Source organism: Lonchura striata, chromosome 3 (assembly GCF_050655825.1).
Source record: "Lonchura striata isolate lonStrDom1 chromosome 3, ASM5065582v1, whole genome shotgun sequence".
NCBI classification, from domain to species: domain Eukaryota; kingdom Metazoa; phylum Chordata; class Aves; order Passeriformes; family Estrildidae; genus Lonchura; species Lonchura striata.
This window is the reverse complement of record NC_140705.1, coordinates 23,552,489-23,575,986: the sequence shown is the minus strand read 5'-3', so window position 1 is coordinate 23,575,986 and position 23,498 is coordinate 23,552,489. Positions and strand designations below refer to the sequence as shown.

Below are 23,498 nucleotides of genomic sequence, written 5' to 3'. Positions count from 1 at the left end.
TTCTTTTGAGTTGGGTTTCTTGAATTGGTGGGCTGTGAGTCAGTGGTGTGGGAATCTCTCCCTGCCAGAATTATCTTTTACCCGTTCAGAGCTGATCTCAGCACAGTTGCTTTTTTAGTTTCTTCCTTATCTTGGGAGTTCTGCCAAATGCCCTTGTGGCCTGTAAATTCTGTATTTTATGTATCCACTATCAGAGGTACATCCTTCTTTCCAAGCCTTGTTAAGCTCCCCCTAGATTTGAGATCTTTAAAACATGTTCAACCCTTAAAAAGGCAATTCTCCTGCCAAGTAATTTCTCTTTCCCACAGCTGGACTTCACTTAGACCTTGTTTGGTAGCTGCTCTCTGTTTCACAGATTAGAACTTCTTTCTCGTTGATTAGGCTTGAAATTGTACAAAGACGAAACATCAAATCACATCCTTTGTCAAGAAAATATTTACGTATTCCGCATCTTGCAATAGAAACTCGGCAAGAGTGCAGGGACAAGGCTGAGGCGGCTTTTCCCCGAGCTGCGGCGGTAGAGTTTGGTGATGAGCCAGCGGGGGCGGGCGGTGGGCAGGGAGCGGCCGCCTGCCGGGGCGGGAGGGCTCTGTGCCGGCGGGGCCGGGCGCCGTGTCGGTGCCGTGTCAGTGCTGTTTCGGTGCCGTGTCGGTGCCGTGTCGGTGCCGTGTCGGTGCCGTGTCGGTGCCGTGTCGGTGCTGTGTCGGTGCTGTGGCGGCGGAGCGGCCCGGGCACACGGTACTGCGGCGGCGGGCGGGGGTCGCGGCGGGGCCGGGCGGTGCCAGCCCGGTGGAGTGAGTGGGTTTTGCCGGGATCGGGGCTCCGGCCCGCAGGGCAAAGGGCGAGGTGCGTGACAGACCGGCTGGCCCTCCAGGAACGTCCTGCTGTGCTGCTCTCGAGGTTATTCCCGGAGTTTGCCCAGGGGTTATCGCCCAGCTTCTCTCCTGTAGCAGGGACGGGCGGGAGGGTGAGCACGGGGGGGGTGTGTGTTTGGCTCTGGGTAGGATCAGCGGGGAAGCTGAAGAGAAACTGCTCTTTGGAGTGCAAGTTTTGCAATCTCTGGGAGTACTTTGCCTTTCCCCTCGTCCAGCCACTCCTAGCCCCGGCGGTGGAAGGAAGCTTTTGGAGCCCGGCTTGGCCGCTCAGGACGGTCCGGAGCGGGCGGGGCCGCGCTGTGCTGCGGGGCCGTCCTGCGGAGCAGCCCCGTGCGGGACGGGGCCGAGCAACAAAGCGGTGCAGAGAGCTACTTTGGGGCCCATATCCAATTGCGAAGAAGGTTTAAAATCTTGGATCACATTATAAGCTTGCTGCTAAATTCATTTACTTGTTCCTCACCGAAAGGCTGGTGCCTGAATTGTTTTGGACAAAGCGATGTGACGCGTTTTTAATACAGCCGTCACAGCACTAGCTGCCTCTCTGACACCTGTGTGGCTGTGCTCCAGCACATTAAAACATCAAGAAAGTTTGTGATTAATTTTCAGGTCCATTATTGCCATTCAAGAAGACAATTTAGCAATTTTGTGACTCTTTTATCACTGCTCTCTATTTTACGAAGGGATATTAATTACAGAGCCATAAAAGGGTCATCAAAATAGTTTTGCAGCCCTATGTAAGTGTTCAGCCTGAACCCCAAATTTGGACCTTTAGCAGTGCATTTACAGGAGGATATTCCCAGTTGTTTTCAGTGGAGCACTGGGTTGAGACTGGTAATCAGGACTCTGCATGGGCTGAATTTTATCAGCTCCAGCTCTGCCGTGTGGAGAGGTCAAGGATGTTTGCTCTTTCTGCCTCTTCTAGCCTGTCCTTACGAGTGTGTTTCTCAGCCTTGATCCCACGTGCTGTAGGTTAGAGTGTTTGTCCAGTCCATGAGGGTTTAAGTGCAGTTCTCCTCTCTGGTGAAGCTGAGATCAACACCTACTTTCTGAGCATCAGGGAATGAAGTATTTTTGAAGTATAGAAGGTCAGGAGCTCTCGTACTTGTTGTAGTGTAAGTCATACATGGGAAGTAGAACTGAAGTGTAGGTCATGGTCCTGTGTGTGTAGGGCCTGGCAAGGGAACTGTGCCAAATCACTTTTTGAGTGCCTTGTTGCTATTCAGGTGTCAGAAATCTAACTGGGCATCCAGCAGTGCTGGATTAGATGCCAGCTCCACTCAAGATGATCTATTGACAAGCACATCTTTTTGTATCAGGAGAACTTTGCTACCAGCCACTGAGGTGTCTGGGGATACAGACATTGCCAGGGTGTGGTGGTTTTAGTTTGAAACTGGGTAGAAATACTAATTTTGTGTAGTGGTTTTGGTTCGTTAATTGGAGATTTTTTTTGGTTAATGTATTTTTAAGAGTGTGGTGGGTTTGGTGTTGGTTAATTATTAATGTGTTTATTTTTTGTTGTGAGGTAGGATTAGGAGAAAGGTAAAGTGGGTTTAAAATTTCAAAAGGATATAAAGAAAAGTTTATTAACAGTAACTAAAAGAAAGAATGATAAGAATTAGAACAAATTTTTTAGATTATTTATTTTTATATATATTTTTTTCTTATTGATAATGTAAAGAAACAAAATTTAAATTTTAGTCAGTTTACTGTTTTTAAAATAGGTTTTTTTAGTTTACTTAGGGAGAGAAATCTTTTTTGTTAATGTTATGGAGACTTTTCTATAAGGAAAAAAACCCAGTTTTCTTGTGTTTTTATTGTGAATAGTAGTATTTTGGGGAAATTTGTAATTATTTTTTGTAAGCTTTCTTACAGTTTTTTATGGGTTATGTTGATTTATGAGGTATTGTTTGAAAGATTAGTTGTTTAAAGGTAGGAGTTTTTATTATAAATTTTTTTAATTATTTTTATTTTTAGGGTGAGATTTTTTCCCTTGGGGTATAAGATTACTTGTTTCTTTGTTTAAACTTTTTATGGGATTACAGTTATTTTGATATTTATTTTATTATGGAAGTTTATGTTTGATATTAATTTTAATTTTTTTTTGTTGTTTTTTGTGTTACAGGGAAAAAGAGGTTTTTTCTCTATAGTTTATAAGATGATTTTAGCTTTTAAATAAAGGTGTTTCTTTATCTTTTTTTATCTGGCATTTGATTTTTTTTACTGACTTTGATGGTTTTATGGGTTTTTTAATATGTTTGTATTTTGGGGTTTTTTTTCCTAGTTTGAGGGAGGATTGAAGTACTGAAAGGGTAACGTATTGTTTGGGTCTTGTAAATGGTTACTTGATTTGCTGGTAACTTGTGGAAGAGAAAAGAGTAAATTCTTAGGTTTTTTTCATGTCTAGTTTTTTAGTGTTTGGAAGTTTTGTATTATTTTTTAAAATTCTTCTCTTGCTAAACTATGACACAGAGCTAGGTGGAAGCTGAGCATTGGTTTTGAAGACCTGCATTTTGGATGGGTGTACCTCTTTCTCCTGTGAGTCAGTTCCTAACAGAGTGGTGGCTGTGTGCTGTGGAGCCTGTGGAAGATAGCACCCAACACAAAGGACTTCAGTGGAGTGGGCCAGGGATGCAGTCTCCCTGTCACTGTTGTGCTGTTTGTGCCTCTTTATTGATGCCTTGGGATTATGGCCAAAATTTTTACTTTGTAGCTCAGCTATGTATTGTGAAGTGTATGCAAGCATAAATAAGCCTGCCTGTGAACGGATAAACCTTTGGCTTAACAATGAAGCATTCTGTTACTCTGTGCCTCTGTTTTATGAAATTTGCTTCATTCTTCTGTGACCCATTAGTGATAAGAGTACAGTGTTAGCTTTGTTTCCAGCATCAGGCAAGCTCACATCAGCCGCCCATGTCATACAGTGCCATGTGACTGCACATGGTAGGGAAATTTGAAAGAACCAAGTGTTTCATCCCAGTGCCATCATTTGATGGGCTGACTTGAGCCCCCTGCTGCCAGGGGCATTGCTCAGGCCTTATCTTCCCAACAGAGGTCAGTTCCATCAGTCTGGTTTTTGATTTTAAAGTTAAATTTTCAGGGCAGATAGAATATAAATCTCTGTTACAGTTTGACTGTAGCAGCTGGATAGGGAACGCAGTAGGCCTGGTGATATATGTTGCTTTTAAAAGCATATTTGTAAAGGAGCACAGGGCTCTGAATTGTCAGAGAGGTGAAAAGAGTGCTGGTGACTCTAGTTTGGTGTTCTTTGGAAGCCATTCATTTGATATAGTACATTTTTCAAGTATGGTATGACATGTGACAAAACCCAACACCTACTGAAGAGATTGCATCACTGCAAGGTTAAAATGTGCTAATTCAGGAATGCCCTATAGTTCTGCTCTAGTTGTAAAACCCCAGTAAGCTGTTAAAACTACGTACAATAATGTATTATTTAGGAGATACTTATTGTCATGACGTGGCTGAATAGCTGCATATTCTGGTAGTGTGTAGTTTTTCTTTTATTCCATTAATCCACAGGAAACTTTGTTGCATCAAGCACAAGTATGAAGGACTAGATTGTTTTTCTACTTTCTCATTTATCCAACTGTATTCAGTAGTTTGGAGTGGAACATTCAAAATGCTAATTTAAAGCATGCTTCCGTAAGATCATCATCTTGATTTTATCAGGAAACAAGAACTCTCAAGTCATGGCGGGGAAACCCAAGCTGCACTACACCAAGGGAAGGGGGAAGATGGAGTCAATCCGATGGCTGCTAGCAGCAGCTGGGGTTGAGGTTTGTACCTTTTTTTACAAAGTGATTTGTAATTACATTAGGTATTCTCTGGAAGTGTTTCTGAATTGCATCTGTGCTTAGGGATATGCACATCATCACATATTGTGATGCAGAATGCTTAGATTGAGTGATACAAGCTTGTGTCGTATTTCATGTACTCCTTGAGACATAGTTACACAGTGAAGAGATTTTAACATACAAAAGAATTGATGGGTATCATTTTTGAAACATACCTTGAAATTGTAAATTGTTGCTACAGACAAAACTGTGACTTTTTCTCAATGCTCATAACTTCCCTGTATCTCGTGAGTCTTTTCCACTGAAAGACCATGCATACCACCTGAAATCTTTTGAACATTCTGTCCAAACAAAGCACCTTTTGTTCTTTGGGTCAGGACCTGAGTATGATAAATCAGCAGATCTGCCCCAACAGCAGTGTTATGTAGATTCACATCAGGTGAAGGCCATCCTAGGACATCTTAATTTCTACATTAAGGTTTTGTTTGAATATGGTTTTTTGAAGCTATTTATACTTTGTTGGAAATAAAAGGCTTTTTAAAATGGTGCTCAAGAATGTTGCTGGACACAAGTGCTGAGGAAACCAAGATCTTGTCCTCATTCAAATATCCTTATTAAAAAAAAAATCTAGTCGATCTAAGAGAGAAATGCTATGTAAAAGAGGCATAATTTACAAGAAGTTTCTTAATATTTCATGAGGCACCAGCTGCTTTTTGAGTGATTTGGTATCCATTTATGGTTCATGCAGGTGACTCTGGTCTTTATAACGAGGAAGTTCTTTCTGGAGCATAATGCATTGAACAGTCCTGTGGGGCTGGGGACATCAAAGTCTTGGGTTATAGTCTCTACTGGAGCAGAGATGAAGTAGGTGGTCTTTCAAGGAAACTTTCCTGTCTGACCATCCAAGAGCCTCTCCATCAGTCCCTACAATAATTTAATAATGGTGTAACAACAGAGTTACAGTATGCCTCCAGGGAGGGACCCAGAAGAAAGGAAACTACTGATCTTTTATACCCTCACAGGTATAAGGGAAGGTTTGAATACATGGGCTCCTGCTGTGTTTCACCTGGCCAGTGCCACAGGTCCCCATGCCCTTTGTTGTGCAAAGGGGGCAGTTCCAGCTCTTGCCTCAGGCTCCCAGGGCCCCATGAGCAGCTGGAACTGCAGCTGCTCACCAGCTACTGGCACTGAATGGATTCCTCGACAGGGTCAACACAATGAGAAAAGTACGGAGAATAGTGTGGAGAGGTGCATTCTAACTGCCAGACTTCCTTCCACTTCTCCACTGCCTTCGGAGTGACGCTGCTGTTTTCTATGGTTGCTTTTCAGTTTGAGGAAGAATTCATAGAGACAAAAGAAGACTTAGAAAAATTGCGCAATGGTGAGTCTGTAAACTAACCCGAAACTCCCTAACCATAAATTCACACAAATAGAACAAAAGAACAACAAGAGGTATTTTTTTTAAGAGCTGCAATATTATGTGACCTGTAAAGAAGAGCTTTCTTGTGGATGCTTTCATCCCTGAGAATTGATAATGTCTTGGTCTCTTACCAGGTCTCTCCCTTATTTTCAGTGTAGTATTTCAGCAGTCTGAGTAGCTTGCTCCTTTTTCTTCCCCAGATGGAGTCCTGCTGTTTCAGCAGGTGCCCATGGTGGAGATGGATGGGATGAGGATGGTGCAGACCAGAGCCATCCTCAGCTACATTGCAGCAAAATACAACCTCTATGGGAAGGACCTGAAGGAAAGAGCCTGGTATGGTAACAGTGTGCCACTTACTAACACTCCTCCATGATTGTTAATATTTACAGAAAGAATGTTGCTGTGAAGTATTTGCACCTAAAGGTGAGTATGCCTAAGAGACTGTCACTGGAGAGGGTTTATTTTGTGAGAATGGAAGGGCAACTCCAGAGATTGCGGGGATTACTATGGACTGACAATTGTTAGCTAGCATCCTCTCATGATTAGATCTCAAAACTATTTTTTTTCCTTAAAGTCTTTTGCATATGCAGTCTTTTCCCCCACAGCGTAAATGAATAGATTATAAATGGAAAACAGCATTAATTCCACCTGAAATACATTATTTGCAGCCTTTTATCTTGCTTATTGCATACACTGTGATCCCGTTTTACAATCTGTGCTTTGAAAAAAATGGGAAGTTTTCTCAAAGTGGAAGAACCAAAAAAACAAACCAGTGTATTACATTATATTCAGTAATGAACATTTTACTCAGTGATCACTTCAGAGTTGTATTTCAGGAAAATAATCAAAATGGAAAATTTGAATGATACAAGTTGAACAAAAATATTTGTTTCAGGATTGATATGTACGTGGAGGGAACTACAGACCTAATGGGAATGATCATGTATCTCCCTTTTCAACCAGCTGATACAAAAGAAAAGAATCTTGCCTTAATCATTGAACGAGCTACAACCAGGTACTTCCCTGTTTATGAAAAGGTAAGTGATAAATCACCAGCAGTTCACAGAGACAGTGAGTTCTGGGCTCCCTCTCCTGCCCCACTCTCCTGTTCCCACACTGTACCTTCCAGAAGGCACGTGACAGTAGAACTCTAGAAATGTATAATGGAGCCAGTATCCAGCAACGTGAAAAGAGGGCCACAAAATAATTCTTGGCTGGTTTCAGTACTGGGTCTCTTTGCTGTCTTTCTTTTCCAACCTAGCTTAGTGGCTGATGGCTCCCAGTGTTTTGCCTAAATGCATTTCAATACTTGTACCAGCCTTCAGTACTTATTATCTAGAAGTGTAGTGTGTTATAGAATTGTTAAGGCTGGAAAAGACCTTCTAAAGAACATTCAGTCTCATTGTCAACCCAGCACCACTACTGTATTCAGCATTAAACTGTGTCCTCCTGTGACATATCCATGTTTCTTGAACACTTTCAGGGTTGGTGAGTCTACCAATTCCCTGGACAGTCTGTTCCAGCGCTTTACAACCCTTTACATGAACAAAAATTTCCCAAGATCTTATCTAAACCTCCCCTGGTGCAACTTGAGTCCATTTTCTCTTGTTTTGTCACTGATTACCTGGGAGAAGAGGCCAACCTCCACCCTACTACAATGTCCTGTCAGGGTGTTGTAAAGAACAATAAGGTCTCCCACTCTGCCTCCTTTATTGTTGCTATTCAAAGTTAAATAATATTTGTGCTTTACAGCTAAGGATCCAATTCTATGTTCTTCCTCAAATCTGTTGCTTAAATGTATTCTATTTAGAGACTATGATTTTCATTCTCTGAATTGCTACTTGGGCATCCTTAGGTGTGCACAGAGAGCTTCTGCAAGCAAGCTACATCTAGCATAGAAAGCATAAAGCAATTATTTACTGGCTAGCATGCAGCAAAGAGCCTGCGGTGTGAGGGAAGGCATTGGTATGCCTGCCATCTCCTTAGAGCACATGAGGAGGCTTTCTTGGCTAGAGAGGAGTTGGTCAGGAGGGGATGGATTGTTCTTTTCTTCTCCCTGGAACGTTGCCTGGATGTTACTGAACTTCCATTTTCTACCAACTTGCTGTTTGCTTTGTTGTTTTATTTCTCCTGTAAGGATATTTTAATTTTTGTGCATTTTTTTTTCCTGTTTGAATTGAGCCAGCTGTGATCCTCATCTCACATGTTTGCTTCTGTTTGTAACTTTTCCTTTTGTGCCATGTGTGGCTGTGCTGTACACACTTTCTCACAGTGCTTTTTCAGGGCACAGTGGTCTCCTCGGAAATCTGCCAAGGGTACAAAGCTGTGTTGTTTCACAGATGAGCTGGGTTTCCAGCTTGAAGCCTTTGCTGAAGTCCACTCAAAAAATACAGGACTTGATGCAATTTCATGTCCCACTCTATTAGAGCCTTAAATTGCAAAAACAAAACCTACAGTGTCTGCCCTGTAAAATAACAATGTAAATTACATAATCCAGCACTTCTGTAATCACAGTTCATATATATCCACTGCCATACCAGTGGAGGGCTGTGCTGCGAGATATTCATTACACACCCAAATATTTCAAAGATTAAAACTCTGGTATGTATTTTAAGTTATTAAACAATAAAAACACGCACCAAAATTCTCTAAGCCTGTGCCTAGGTGGCATAAACTACTGTTGTGATGTTTTAGCATGTATACTTAATGTAGGACAGTCTTTAAAGTAATCTTTGTTTGCTTACGTAAAGAAGCAGCTGAACTTTTCCATTATTTTAGCCTAGTTAATTTTGTTAAAATGGTTAATAATTTTCTTTCTGTACCAGCTGTTTAAGATGTACATTGATTCAGCTTATCAGGGTTTGCAGTCTATGTGTTTTTCATTCAGGAAGCTGCCAGGAAACATACCTAGCTGTGAGTGTTCACTTTAAACACTCAGCAGTCAGATGGAGCAGCAAAAGACAATACAAAGCCCTGCAGGCAATCAGATTCCGATGCTATGTTTGGGAGCTTCCATACAGCCTGATAAACAAGGTATGGGAGACCTTGTAAGAGCAATGTAGGAAGTAACTACCTGAAGGGATCAGCTGTGACTCTGCCCATGATTGCTGCCTCTGTGGCAGAACTGGCAGATGGGCCTGGAGAAGCAGTTGGCTTCCAGAGTCACAGACTGATGCACACTGCACATTTGTTAATTAAACGCAAGCCTTGGTGTGACTTAGGCACAGACACAGGCTTCTCTTGCTCCTGATAGGAGGGTGACAGTCTTCAGGACAAAGGTAGGCTGGAGAGCTGGTAACTGCTCTGAAGCTGTGCTGCAATGTTCATCTCAACTTGTCCATTGCACTTGTTAGTAGCTTTGGCAGGGTCTTATTCTTGCATCAGCAGTTTGCCATAAAGTAGTCCTTCCTTACAGGATAAAGGGTGGGAAGGTTGTATTCTTTCATTCATTTCATATTTCAAACTGTAATCAGCAGTCTCAAATTTTGCTGAAACATCTGGTAATTCACTTAACTTTTTTCTTAAAAATTCAAGGTGTGCTTACATGTAAACTGGCTTATCTCTTCCAATTACTTTAGTCCTGTTTATTTTGTATGATGAAGTCTTTCTTGTGGTACTGGACTTGGTATACAGCTACCTGGAGCAGTAGGTTAGAGTGAGAGATGGGATCACACACATTGAAACATGAATTCTGATTTAATTTTTTGTTTATGTATCACTTTCTAACTTCATAGGTTCTTGCATGGCTTTGCTCTGCTGTGTTTTTTCAGAAATCTGTCTGCAACAAAATAACTAGATAAAATTGTTACATCCCATGTTAATTTTTTTGTTTGTTCATACTTTATAGGCCTTAAAAGATCATGGACAGGATTACCTTGTTGGCAACAAATTAAGCTGGGCAGATGTCCATCTGCTGGAAGCCATTTTAATGGTAGAAGAATGTAAGCCTGATGTACTGTCTGCATTCCCTCTGCTGCAGGTTAGTAATCATCTGGTGTCAATATGGAAGGTAACAAACAAATTTCACTGACTGTTGTTAAAAGTTAATTATGTTTACATCTTTTGAGCCATTGTACTGACACTTCTCTGGTCTGACTACCAAAACCTGCACTCAGTGCAATGCCTTGTCTCAGAGCTGCTGGGGACTCACCTTCCCCAGTTCTGCTTTTCCCAGCTGTCCCAGCTGGCAGGAATTCACTCACTAGTGCTACCAATTTTGTCCTTTTACTGCTACTTCCATGTCTTCAAACACAGCAACAGCATCCAGAAGGAGTCCGTGGCCTGGTGTGTCTGCAGTTCCTGTCCTTTTCTTTTTGCCAGCAAAATTATATTTTTAAGAAATCATATACAAAGAGCAGTTAAGTTTTGCATGTCTTGACTTCTGTAATGTTTTGCACTGAGATAGTCATGTCTTTGCCTCTATTTTTTTTTTTTTCTCAAATATAACTGCAAGATTGGGATCCAGGGTATGGGGTTTTTTTTCTTCCACTTTTTACTAGATGAATCTTAACTCTTTAATAATAATTTCTCCCATTCCTGTCTGGGAAACTAAGATACAGCACCAGCATTACAGATCAGAAAAAGCTAGTACTTTTAACTAGCTTTTACTGTTTAAAGCTTTTACTGTTTAATAAATATGTCTGACAAGTAAAAATCCAAGTCACCTGATCTTTAGACTATAAAGGATGGAATTATATTTTCCTTAATCTCACTGGCTTTACTGCTGCTTCTTACAGGCTTTTAAAGGAAGAATCAGCAACATTCCAACAATCAAAAAATTCTTACAGCCTGGCAGCCAGAGGAAGCCACCAACAGATGAAAAGTTTGTTGCTGTTGTGAGGAAAATATTCAATATCTAATCTAATGAAGATAACCCAACTGTAGCATATTACCAGAGCTTGCTTTGTAAGAGTAAATAGATGTATAGACGTGCTCTGTAACTTGCATCATATGGCCAGTGTTGAAACAATACACTGTGAATACATTTTAAAATTAGAGCAAAAAGCTAATTTGGACCTGTTGAGTCCGGAAACAAGAATTTCATGAAGTAGTTATATGAAATAAAAAATGCTGACACTTTGTGTGTGTTCAATTACATGCATGCCTGGTAGGGTAAAATGTTCATTTGTAGCTTCTGGAGTACTGTAGAAAAGCCACACGATCCCCAACCCCCTTTTTATAAACTGCCAGAGACAGGAGCCACACCATGAAAATGGAGAAATCATTTAAAATCAGGCCTAGAATCTTTTGGGTTTGTTCTCTAGGTGGTCTCCTAGAAAATTCACTGTCTCCCTGCTGTATTTCATAGCTTAAAAATTAAGTAAATAAAATCTTTAAAATAAAATGAAAATTAATTATCCTTTTAAGTTTATGGGCAGTAGTAAAAAACTTTTCTAATCCCCACATGAATCTTTAGGAGCGATTTTTTTTCACTGAAAGATCAAAGTCCTTATGTTTAATTGGCCTGCTGTGGTTTTCATCCACTGAAGAGCACCTATTCCCTTGCTCTTCTTTTTGCTGCTTGACTGGCTGGTCAGTGAGGCAAATGCCCCTTAAGTGGATTTTTTGTGAGGTTTTACCTTCTGCAGTCACTTCCCACAGTTATAAAGCCAAATGCACTGGCTGCTTACCTTTTCAGTAAGAGTGAGTTTTACCTTAATAGTGCTTAAAGCATACACTACTCTGTCAGATTCTTTACCCTAATTTCATGGGAACAATCACTGTTCTCTTTAAGAACATTGCCATAAACCATCCTTCTTTGCATGTAGTTGTTTCTCCTTAGTAGGACTCCAGCTGATTAGGCAAACAGTCAGCCAGTGTCCATGAAGAACTGCTGCCCAGCAAAGTTAACTCCTTCCCTGACTTGTGCCTAAGAAGAGCTATGTGCATCTCAAGAGGTACAAACCACAAGTGCCTCAGTGACCTGGGCACTGCTGAGTTCCAAATAGGTTCACATTAAAATTACCTCAGTAGCAGGAAACGGTGCTTAGCCATGCCCAGCCCAGTACTCGTTTCACTGGGCTATTCCTCTCTTCCAAACAAGTGCTGTGATTTAGGAACCATCACAAAGGAGGTATCACGATACATGATAACCTTCATAAGCAAGCTTTGTATGAAAAAAATTGAAAGCAGCAAAATTTCTGTCTTCAAGAGTGCGCCCACCCATACTGCTTCCTAACGATTTTGCTTATATTCCCTGTACAGCAGAAGACAGTCTTAGCCAAGCTTTGAGACCCCAGGACAACTTCATTCCCTGAATAGTTGTAACTGAACAGTCTCTTCTGCTTACAGAGGGGAATTCAGCAAGAGTGAATCAAGTAATCTGTGTGAGAATGGAATGGCAAACCTGTTCCAGAGTACTGAGAGCTTGGAACCTCTCTGTGCGGCATGATGAACCTCAGCCATGGTTCATGTCACTGGCAATTTACAGCATGGTACATGTTTTAAACCACTACTGAGTACAAAGCAGAGCACCAGACTCTTTCATTGACAAAATGGCTCACTCCGCTGCTTAAAAAAACTGATAAGCTTCAAACATTTTACATTTTATTTAAACACTGATTTTTTATATTTAGAATCAGGGGAACAACGTGGGTTCTTGTTGGAAAGGAAGTTTGTTTTCTAGTGTAACACAGTACAGGCCCAAGACTTTTTTTATTTAGAACTGATTATTTAGTCTCAGAAACTACAAAATTAGACTTCAATACAAGATACCTTTTTAGCATAAACACGTATTTATTGATATTCTTTCAGAGATACAGTGCAAGAGTAATTCAATTTCCTGGGGTGCTCTGCACCCCTGAAAGATCAAACTTACAAAGAAAAATCCCATTATTAATAGACTGCTTAAATGAATGTAGATCAAAATATACCAACAAAACACCTGCTTTAGTTTTTAAAAAATATTTTAAAGTATCACCACATGTCAATAATCAATTAACAGGTACAGATCTTTTACAGAAAATATAAATGCAGCATAAGACTTGTGTTCAAACTTGTCTTTCAAGTACAGAGAGCGTCTGTTTGGTGGGCATGGCAGTCATATTCAGTTCTAAATCTCCTACAGCAGCATAAACACAAGCCTCAAAATCATCAAAAGGCTGAAAAAAAAACCCAAAACAAGAAAACATCAATATGGCTGTCATTAGTAAAATCAGTGAAAGTAATAATTAAATAACAGTGCATTCATAAATAACTGGCACTAGAGTCTCTATTAAGCCTGAAAAGATGTTCAGGTGTCCAGATTTCCACTCTTAGTGTCTAGAAAAACAAAGCCCACCTAGGCTGGAAAAACAATCCACAATGGACAATAACATTTTCCAGTGTAAGTCTTGATTCTTAAATTTTGCTTAAATTTTGACAAATTGCTTCTGATTTTTTCCTCCTTGAACGAAATTGAAGTAAAACAGAATGGCGTATATTAACTCTGTAATATTAAAATGACAAAGCAATAGTTAATATTCCTTCAGAAGATGGGGATTCTGATTTACACCTGGAAAATGTTTTGCATTACACTAATTGGGAAAAATGTTTTGAATTTACTCCATAATTTAATTCCAAATTAATAGATTCAGAATTTTTTTCAGAATGCCAAACAGCAGCAATAAAGCAGCTGGAACAGATAGATTTTTTTTTTATTATTTGCACTCATATTGGAAAAAGTTCTTAGGCCAAAAACGTCCTGGTTTTCAACACTACTGTCCTTCCAGTAGTTTTGAATGCAGCACTTCTAAACCAAAGTGTTGGCCTATTTTTTTTTTTAAGATGAATGTGTTGTATGAAATTAGACTAATTTTATGTGTAAACCTTATCAATATGCATTAATATTTAACTGCTGACCTCTCCTTTCTGTGCTGAGAAAGTAATTTCTTAACAGCTGTATCTGCCTAGTAAGATGAAAAAGCTGCTCACTGGAAACACGACTGTGACCTCCAAACTAATTTCACTTAAGCTGTATAGTGGCTGAATGACAGTGACTTCCACCAACACTGCCTAGAATTGGGTGTGAAATGGTAACTATTTGAAAACCAGTGAAATCTTTACAATAAGATCTGCAATATGTATTTACCTCAGGCACGCTACTAGTCCGGCTGGCATTAATTTCTTGGACCTCTTGAACCTCATTCCCATTATAATGGTCAAAAGAAAAGATGAAACTGTAAAAGACAATCCACTATATTTATGTTCTCAATTTTCTCAGCAGACCACTCAAGAACACACAGTTATCAAAGGTCATTGCTGTTTTGCTATGAACAGCAATTTACTGAAACATTAGATCAGAAACAGAGTCTATAAAAACATTCTTGCTTTTCCAAAATACACCATTATGATTTTTTTTTAGCTACAAATAAAGCTTCCATGTGCAGCAGAATGCTAAATCCTATTCCATGAAGACTAGGTAAGTTTGGCAGTCAGTCAATCCTACTCACCTATATCTAAATGCATGGGGATACCAACAAAGTACAAAAAATCTTGGTCATAGCAGTCACATGTATATTGAATTACAGGAATAGTGTCTTACAAATCCCACCACCCTAGATAATTGCAGCTGTTTTCTAACTATTCAAGGAGATGGAGCATTCAATTTCTTGTCTGTTTTATTTTTAGACTATTAGCTCTTTATATGCTGAGCCTTAAAAACTATACTGGAAGATTTGCCACCTGTTTTTGCTATAGAATATGGCTATCAACATCTCTCCTCTGGAGCCTTTTGCTATGAGGGAACCATCCTTGCCTGTGACAAAGGTGGGCAGCCCAAGAGGACCATAAATGCAGAACAAGCAGCAGAGAACAACTATGAAAGAAACTGCATCTTCTTCCTGGAGCAGTCTTATCTAAAAATGGAGTCAGCATTGAACTCATCAGGCATAGGGATTTCACTTTGAACTATGGCTGCAGAGTGCTACATAAATGAGAAGACTGAGGAGAACACATGAAACTGCAAAGATAGCTACCTTCATTAAAGAACTGTCACTTGAAATGCTTCCTAGAAGTGGGCAGAGAGGCAGGAATTCTCATGAGCAGCTGGGCTTTGTCACTCTCACAGCCAAAGTAACGGCAGTCACACAGATCTCTTCCCATTTTATAGAGTAGTTAAACCATCTGGCTAATTCTCTTCAAACTCCACTGCCTAATCCTGGGGCCAGTCCTGTGTTCATAGGTGTCAAAAATTACTTTAAAACTCACTTCAGCATATAAAACAAGCCCTGACAGTTACAAGTATCTTACAGAACTCTACCAACTATGTGCACTCATCAAAGATACCCTGCAAAAAAAATATATTATGCTCCATTAGCCATTACTCTTATTTTCCAGTCACATAGCCTTGATCCTCTCAGGAATGTCTCAAGAGTGAACTATTCCACAGCATGTGTCTTCCCAGAGTCCTGAGTATATTTACAGTTTATTACAAACTACAAAGCATATTCACTCTGTAACGTTTTTTTTTTCCCCATTTGCTAGTACCTGGCTTTTCACAGATTCCAGAGGCTTTTTAATACATTCAGCTTTCAGACCAGATTTTAGAAAGTGCTATACATTCACTGTTTCACCTTAAACCAAAGAAATTTAATAAATCAAGACAAATTTAACCCAATGAATCATATTCAGATCAGAATTGACTTGCATTGTGAATGCTGCTAACTCTTGCATACTGAGATTTGAATTTCTAAATCTACTTCAAACATAAAAATGCATTAAAGTATCCAAGAAAACACAGAGCTTACATCAGGTGAAGTAATAAAATGCTTGAAATAGTAATTTATAAAACAAATAAGAGAATTTGCCTGAGGTACCCACTGGCTATATATTCTTTGTATGTAGGGCAAGTTACAACAACCTTACTATCAAGGTCTTGTACTAAAATATTACCTAAATTACTGTAGGAGAATATTGCATAGGTGAAAACTACTGTCAATAATTATGGTTTGGATGGATGTGTTGCTTTTAGATTTCTTAACCTTTTAAAGGTTTGGGTGCTTGTTTTATTTTATGTTGTAATTTACTGTAGTGGTTTATAGGTTGAGAGTGGTCACTTTCTTCCATGCACTTATTTTCCATCTTTCATTTGTGCTCTAGCTGCTTTTCACATTTTGGCATGTTAGGCATAAGTGAAAACATTCTAGTTTTCCACAAAAGCAATACACATTTATAATAAAAAGCAATTAAAACATTTCTTTGTAAACATTCTAAACTAAGACTACTTTAAGAAGTCCTTGTTCCTTTTACTTTATGCAAGAACTTTCTAAGGCAGGTGTAGTGAACTCTATTTCATCTCATTGCTGTAACTTCTACTAAAAAAGTACTATACATTTCACCAGTTGAGCAAGTCTTCACATGCCTATGACTACATTAAATGCAAAACACTGGTTATTTTAGATATCAGACATTCAAAAGCACATTAATGGAAAATTTTGTATTAGACCCTTCAAAACTTGGGAAACAGGCAACATATATTAAGTTTTAATGAGTCTTCCATAAATTCTGTATCTAACTAAACGATTTAATTGACCCATAGAAGTATAATACCATACGCTACTTAAAAGCATCTCACACTAATTATTATAAATTTACATATATTTAAGGCTATGTCTTCATTCCAAAAAAAGTTCTGGAATTTTTTTAAACAGTGAGATAACCTCATGACTATGAGGTCATGGTGGCAAAACTGGAAATCCAATTTAAGGCCATCTAGGAGCAGATCACAATTACCACCTTTACTAAAGAACTTGATGGGAACACTTTGCTGTCAATGCTACTCATTATTTTTTTAAATGGAAAATTTTATAACTGTGATTGGTGCAAAGCACAAAGAATGAACAATATACCACAAATTCTAAATTGAGAAAAACAAATTGTGTACTCACACAATCTGGATTAAATGTATTTTAAATGCATTTCTGCATGTGAAACCACAGCCCAAACCACCTTAGCTAAAACCATGAGTGAGACAAGCTCCCAACAGCTCTTGTCGCAAATTCACTTGTGCAAGGTTTATGTCCCCCTTAGGGATTGTAGTTTTTTGCCTCTATGAGGGTTTCATGGCTAACTAGCTGTCATGACAATTATTGCATAGTCTGCATCCTGCCTTTCTTAGAAGCAAAGGAAAAAAACTGAGTTAAACTGCTCCGTTCACTGGGAGCTGAGGATACGTTATATTATGCAACAGTAGATCCCATATCTACTTTACTGCTCAAACTGCAAAATTCAATCTGTAACTCTAAAAATTTTATTGCAGTACTTTCTCCTGTTTATCAGCTGGATTTCACAATATGCGCAATGTTAGGCAAACACCTCATAAAAGGAGGTGCTGCCAGGTGGTAACACACCTACTGGCTTTGTGTCAATGATCTGCCTAACCTTGTAATTGGCTCCTGAATTTTGCAAGCTAAGCTGAAGTGCTCAACTCTAGTTAAAACCCAACATTTAAACCAAAGCAATACCCAAAATTTACTAAAAAGATAGTTTTACATGCAGTTCAGGATGCTGCTTGTTTGTTTGTTTGCTTACTGTAGTGAAACACTTACACAATGATATCTTCACGTTTCTCGGATCAAATGTTACACAGTAAGCTCCATAACCAGCCACAGAGCCAAAGGCGAGTCCAGCAGCTAAAGAGATTTTACTACCTGCAGGAAATCATGCAAGTGTTATTTCTCAATACAATGTCTTTAAGCTCAAGCTTTATGCAGAAGCTGTCTCTCTAGAATAGAATGGATTTTGCCATATTCCAGCTTACCTCACCCAGTGTGAATAGAGAGGTAATATTTCTGTACCTGAGTCATTCTAATGTGTGGGATTAGGGGCAAAGTCAACTAAGTTAGAGGGAGATGACCAGGATCCAGTAATACTTTCAACTTGGGAAAAATACAACCCTAAATTTGGCTATTTTCTCTATCATACTTAAGAAGGATTTTTGCAATTTATCTGAATTGTATGTTCATTTTAACTATATCATACAGCACTTGGGAGTCTCCAAAAATGGTAGAAATGTACCAACATATATAAAGAGTAAATTGGAAAACATGTGTGGTCATAATGTCAGGCCTTTCAGTTTGACATCAGTCCTGGACAAAGAAATGCCATCACCAACATCACATTTAATGAATAAAGAATGAAAAAGGAAATGGCAGTGAGGATGAAAACAGGGCTTTTAAAAGTAACTTGACATCTTCTATTGAAAAACTGGTTCATAAATCCCAGATAAATTCCTAATATTTTAAATTTCTGAACAGACATTTGTCTTGGCACCATATGATAAAAGCGTAGAATCTGCACATCAGACATTATTTGAATGAAGCTGATCCCCAGATATTTATGAAAGAATTCAGACACCCGATGTCATTTAGCTCCCAATCCTTTTGAGTATTTTTAATCAAGACTTTGCAAGAAAATGTAAATCAATAAACCAATAAAAATATAATCTAGTTTTGCCATGAGGATTGCCCAAGTATTAAACAGTGAACGGGATAGTCAGTGGGAGCAGCCGGCTGCAAACACAAAACCACCGCGTTTTCAGAAATTCAGATGTGAAGCTGTGTCTCCGAGAGCAAAGCACATACACACTACGAAGGGAGACGGTGACCCTAAACCAAAGAATCGTGGGGGACACTGGAGCAGGGCCGGTTACGATGCGCCCCGGGGCTCTGCGGAGAGCGGCCGCAAACCCGCCCGCGGCTCCCGCCTGCGGTCCCCGGTACCGCTGCGACCTCTGCCGGGGCTGAGCCGGGCACGGCGCTGCCACCCGCGGCACTGCAGAAATCCCTGGAATACCGAAACTGCTTCGGGGTACACTGCCACCAACACCTGACTCGTTATCTTACTCTGAAAAGGCACAATTCTAACAGTGCCAGAGAATCAACCGCCACAAGTTGAGGGTTTTTCCCACTGTGCATCTGGAAATGTAAGAATCAACCCTGGATTTCTCTGTAGAAAATAAGCTTTAATCAAGGATATACTGTGCTCAGCATAGGCGTGATTAAAAGGAGATGAGAAAGCCCAAAATGCATTTAAGGTCAAAAATAACATGACAACCCCCCACTCTTTGCCCTAAAAACAAACTCACTTAAATGCTTAAGTTGGCCCAAGAACATCTCATGAAACTCAGTACATTTACAGCAGCATTTGATGGATGTAAAATGCAGCTGTGTTAATTACAGCAAAGTTTTCATGTCTCACACTGCATAGAAGAAATCAAATGCTTAATTTCCAAATCCTTCTGTCCCAGTACTAACCTTTACGAGTGTATGCTACAACACCTCCAACCACCAGCAATGAAGCATATGCAAAACCAATCCAGTCAACAGCCATGGTCCCAACTCTGTAAAAAAAAAAAAAACGACAACCAAATATGTTGCAACTGAAGGCAAACAAACTCCTTCCTCCTGGTAAAAAATAAATCATTACCTAATGGGTTTTAAATAACACTACACTCTCCTAAATCGTGTTTGACTACTGTGTCAAAATATTCAGAAGGTGAAGGTGTGTGTATTGACTATTGTTCCATCACTTCACTAACTGCTGCCCTTCCTTAATCCTCAGTACAGGGGTATACCATATTTCCATTAGAGGATTTTTTGGTATATATATAGCATACATTTTCCCAGTCACAAATACATGTATGCAGGCAAAAAGCTTGACACCATCCAAAGCATGTTTTGTTGCATTTGTGCCATGCTTCAGAGCTGAGAACGCACTGTGGATACATATAGGCCTTCTGAGTGCTCAGCTCAGTGCTTTCATCTCCTTTCAACCACACTATACCTGGAGCACTTCAAGCAGCATGTAACAAACCCTGCACCAGGCAAAAATACAAATTTTTTGAGTCTATTCAGTTTCCATGCAGAAACTTAGGCTGTTTTGGGAAGCTACACATACAGGTGCTTTATCCTGTATCTATGCCCCTTCTATTTCACCTTTACATTTTGATGCATTGTCTGAAGTTAGGCTTCAGAAAGCATTCAAGGCTCTGTAGTGATGCGGGTCCCTGCTCCGCTGGCAGTGCTGCGTAAAGGCAGCAGTCAGAGAACCCCTGCAGCACCACGGCCTCTCTCCCGTCAGGCGGGGCACACCTTTCCCCTCCTCCTCCCAAACTAAGCTGACAATTAAGCACATCCTTCTTTACACCACAGCACCGGTACCCTTGACCACAGTGTTAAAGGGTGCTAGCAAAGAGTGCTCCCTCAGCATTTTATGTCAAGCCTTTAGAATTAAAAGTAAGCAACTCGCAGCGAGCCCACTCCTCCCCAGATGGTAACCCCTGGGGACAAAAGGTGGGTTTAGGCGGCCATGGCAGCCTGGACAAGGTTTGCGGGGGGGGCAGGGTTGCAGGATCCCCAGGCCTTTGATGCGGCAGGCGCTGGCGGCCTCCCGCCCGGGCCCGCAGCCGGCGCCTCCTTCCCGGCGCCCGGCCCGCCCCGGCCCGGCCCGGCCCGGCCCGCTGCCCCGCCACCCGCGGGCCGCTCCGCGCCGCCGTACCTGGTCCCGCCGCACCGCCCTCCGGCCCCGGCCCCGCCTCCCGCGCCCGCCGGGCCCGTGGGCGGCGGGAGGCGGGCGCCCGCGGGCTCACGGCGGCGGCGCGGCCCGCCCGCAGCGCCAGTGGCGGAGCGGCGGCTGGCGGCGTTCGGCGGAGCCGGCCGCGGGGACGAGAGGTGGCAGTGAGCCGGCCGAGCCCGGGCGGCCGGGGGGGCAGTGGCATCGAGGGGTGCGAGGGAAGAGCGGGGCTGACGGGAGGGGGTCCCCCCTCCCTCCCCACTCTGCCCTAGGAGGCCACATGTGGAGTGTCCAGGTCTGGGCTCCGCAGTAAAGGAGAGGCATGGAACTACTGGGGAGAGTCCAGCAGAGGCCACAAAGATGACATGGGATCTGGAGGATCTCTTTTATAACAGACTGCAGGACTTGGGTCTGTTCTGTCTAGAGAAGAATGAGAGAGGATCTCATCCATGCTTATAAATCACAGCTGGGTGTTGAGAGGGTGGTGCCAGAATTTCTGGGGGTGCGCAGCAATAGGACAAGGAGCAATGTGAACTAAACCACACAAAGTTTCAGCTCAGTTGGACAGAGCGTGGTGCTAATAATGAACTGGACAATTTACATGGGTCCCTTCCACCTCCTGCTGTTCTGTGATTTTGTGAGTCGTGGCTATGCTGGGGCAGTAGGGCAGCACACTCTGTTGGGGCCCCTCTGTTACTGTGCCCTGCTCCAGGGTGGGCATCTCCTTCTTGAGACTCCTTATCCAGCCTTTCAGACTCTGGCAAGGTCCATGGATATTTTACTCTTTTAAGGCCAATCCCCCTTGCCATGTTTAGGATGGAAGAACTCACGAATCCAGGAGTCCCATCTGCAGATCCGCTTGTCCCCAAAGTGCACCCATCCCACGAAGACCTGGGCAGGGGCAGGGTGAGGGTCTGCTGCCTGCAGCCCCCACAGAGGGCCTGTGACCAAGCAAGGGGCACTCACTGCTGTGTCAGGCACCCTTCTGCCCCCCGCCCCTCTCATAAGCAGGTTCCTCTCCTTGCTTGTGTTTTTTGGAAGTGTGAGGGCTGCTGCATGAAGCCAGATGAGCAGGCACGTAGGCTGAATGCTCGGATGTGTTTGTCAGGGAAAACATCAGGCACAAGCCCCGACACTCTGATGCTAAACACGTAGCTAATTTATGAAAGTGCTTGATGTGGTTATTTTAACACTCTGACTTCTTGTCTGCTAGCCCTTTTTGCTGGACCTATTCCACCACAAGCTATTTTTGTCCATATTTTGTCCCCCTCCACAGAGTTTCTTTAGCTTTTTCTCAAGTGAGTGATTCTTGACCAGCACAGGACGTGTCCTTCGGGGTGATACAGGGGCGCCTGTGTGCAACATTCCCCACACTTCCCTTGTTCCCACAAACAGACTGAGCATAAACATGGCCACAACAGGGAGAGACTCACAATGCCATGTGATAGGACTTGGATACCTGCCTTCTTTAGGGGTCATTTGAAAATCTCTGCCAAAATCCTGTGTTTCCTTTAGATTTCTTTGCTTAAAGGTGTGGGAGTTTTCCGCTCCAAAGAGCTAACTGGAAAGCAAATCAACATTCTCATTAGGGTAAAAGTATCTAATTTCCACTCCTAACGTTCCATTTGTTTTTTTTTCTGGTGGTGTTTAACTGCTGCAATACAAACCCACTCCATGTGAGCTCTCCAAGTCTGTCTGCTCAGTGGAAAACAGAACTGTTCTCCTTATCTCACCACAGTGTCTGTGGGAAGGAAGACTTAAGGTACACTAACTTTGGAAAACAAACACAGGACACTTGAGGGCAGGATGGCTCCAAAATGCAAACAAAACATGGATTCATAAGCTGAAATCCAGAAAGTGGATTTATTGATGAAGTATTATGAGACTTGCAGCTCTTGAAAAGCACAGTAAAATGAACAGGGAATTAAATGGAGCAGAACCATGCAACTCTATTTGAGGGGATTCCAAAGTGTGACAAATACAATATCTTTTGGCACCTCTACGATAATGACCAGTTGTGGTTACTGATTCAATGATACTCATCACTTAAGAAGACTGGGTAACCATGAAGGCTGTATGAAATTTGAAATTAACATAATTATATGCTGCTTGTTATGTTTCCTTCAATTTTCAATTACAAAAAGTATTTGGTACTGTTTTCTCTAAGGCTTTACTCAACTATTGTCTGTTGTGAAATGGTTGCTGTATTTTACAGCACAGATGGGAGGTTTTGAATAGGAGGCAAATTAATTAAATTAGTTTTTGGTAGCATGACAAATCAAACACCTCAGTCTTTACAGAGAGCTGTAACAGAGCTAGCAGCATAGCCAGTGTTACTGTTGCTGTGTGCTTTCTAGTATAGTTTTCATTTGCTTGTTACTGCCAATATCAGCTGAAATTCCCCTGCTGGGTGTCTATTTCCAGTTGTTTTATTTTAGTTTGTTTTGGTTATTTTGTTTTGTATTATGATTCGTTTGCTTTGGTTTTGGAAAGTTCCATTTACAACAATTGAGCCAACTACAAGGATGAATTCAGGCAAAAATACATGGTTTTGTCCATTATAAACATAACCATTTAACTGAAGATCCCCTAGCATCTCTTTGCTTTGGAAAAACAAATTTTCAAATCTGGCAAGCAAATTGCCTTAGTTTTAGGGATATATTTTTTCCATCTTCAGGAAAATGTGACCTGAAGAGAAGAAGAATTAAAAGTGTTGAGTTGAGGCTTCTTAAATTTGCACCACCTTGTCCCTAGAAAATTTCACCTGTATTGATTATGTGTGATCTTGTATTAGCTACAGCTATATTCTCATCTGAAAGTAGGCATCCTTTCCTCAAAAGGTCTGAGCTTGTGCCTTGCTTTGCTTATGTCATGTCTAAAACAAGAAACCTCTAAGGAGCT

At 41.2% G+C, this 23,498-nt stretch overlaps 2 protein-coding genes across 6 annotated transcripts; one reads left to right on the top strand and one right to left on the bottom strand.

The window, feature by feature from the left end:
• The first annotated feature begins 591 nt into the window (after window positions 1-591).
• On the top strand, window positions 592-11,183 carry LOC110482210 (glutathione S-transferase). 5 transcript variants are annotated; one of them, XM_085574605.1, is made up of 8 exons: window positions 592-644; window positions 711-738; window positions 4,563-4,669; window positions 6,017-6,068; window positions 6,308-6,440; window positions 7,003-7,144; window positions 9,955-10,086; window positions 10,844-11,183. In XM_085574605.1, exons 3-8 carry the CDS (start codon window positions 4,583-4,585, stop codon window positions 10,964-10,966), a joined length of 669 nt encoding a protein of 222 aa, XP_085430731.1. In that variant the 5' UTR covers window positions 592-644; window positions 711-738; window positions 4,563-4,582; the 3' UTR covers window positions 10,967-11,183. The 5 variants fall into 5 exon arrangements, with proteins under 5 accessions (XP_085430731.1, XP_085430730.1, XP_021406962.1 ...); XM_085574604.1 differs by having other exon boundaries at window positions 711-846; XM_021551287.3 differs by having other exon boundaries at window positions 592-738.
• A 1,457-nt stretch (window positions 11,184-12,640) lies between these two features.
• On the bottom strand, window positions 12,641-20,611 carry TMEM14A (transmembrane protein 14A). Its single transcript, XM_021551288.4, has 5 exons — window positions 20,583-20,611; window positions 19,340-19,425; window positions 17,633-17,734; window positions 14,176-14,263; window positions 12,641-13,207 (listed from the first exon to the last, which is right to left on the bottom strand). The coding sequence occupies exons 2-5, from the start codon at window positions 19,413-19,415 to the stop codon at window positions 13,168-13,170; spliced, it is 306 nt and encodes a 101-aa protein (XP_021406963.1). The 5' UTR covers window positions 19,416-19,425; window positions 20,583-20,611; the 3' UTR covers window positions 12,641-13,167.
• Between the last annotated feature and the right edge of the window lie 2,887 nt (window positions 20,612-23,498).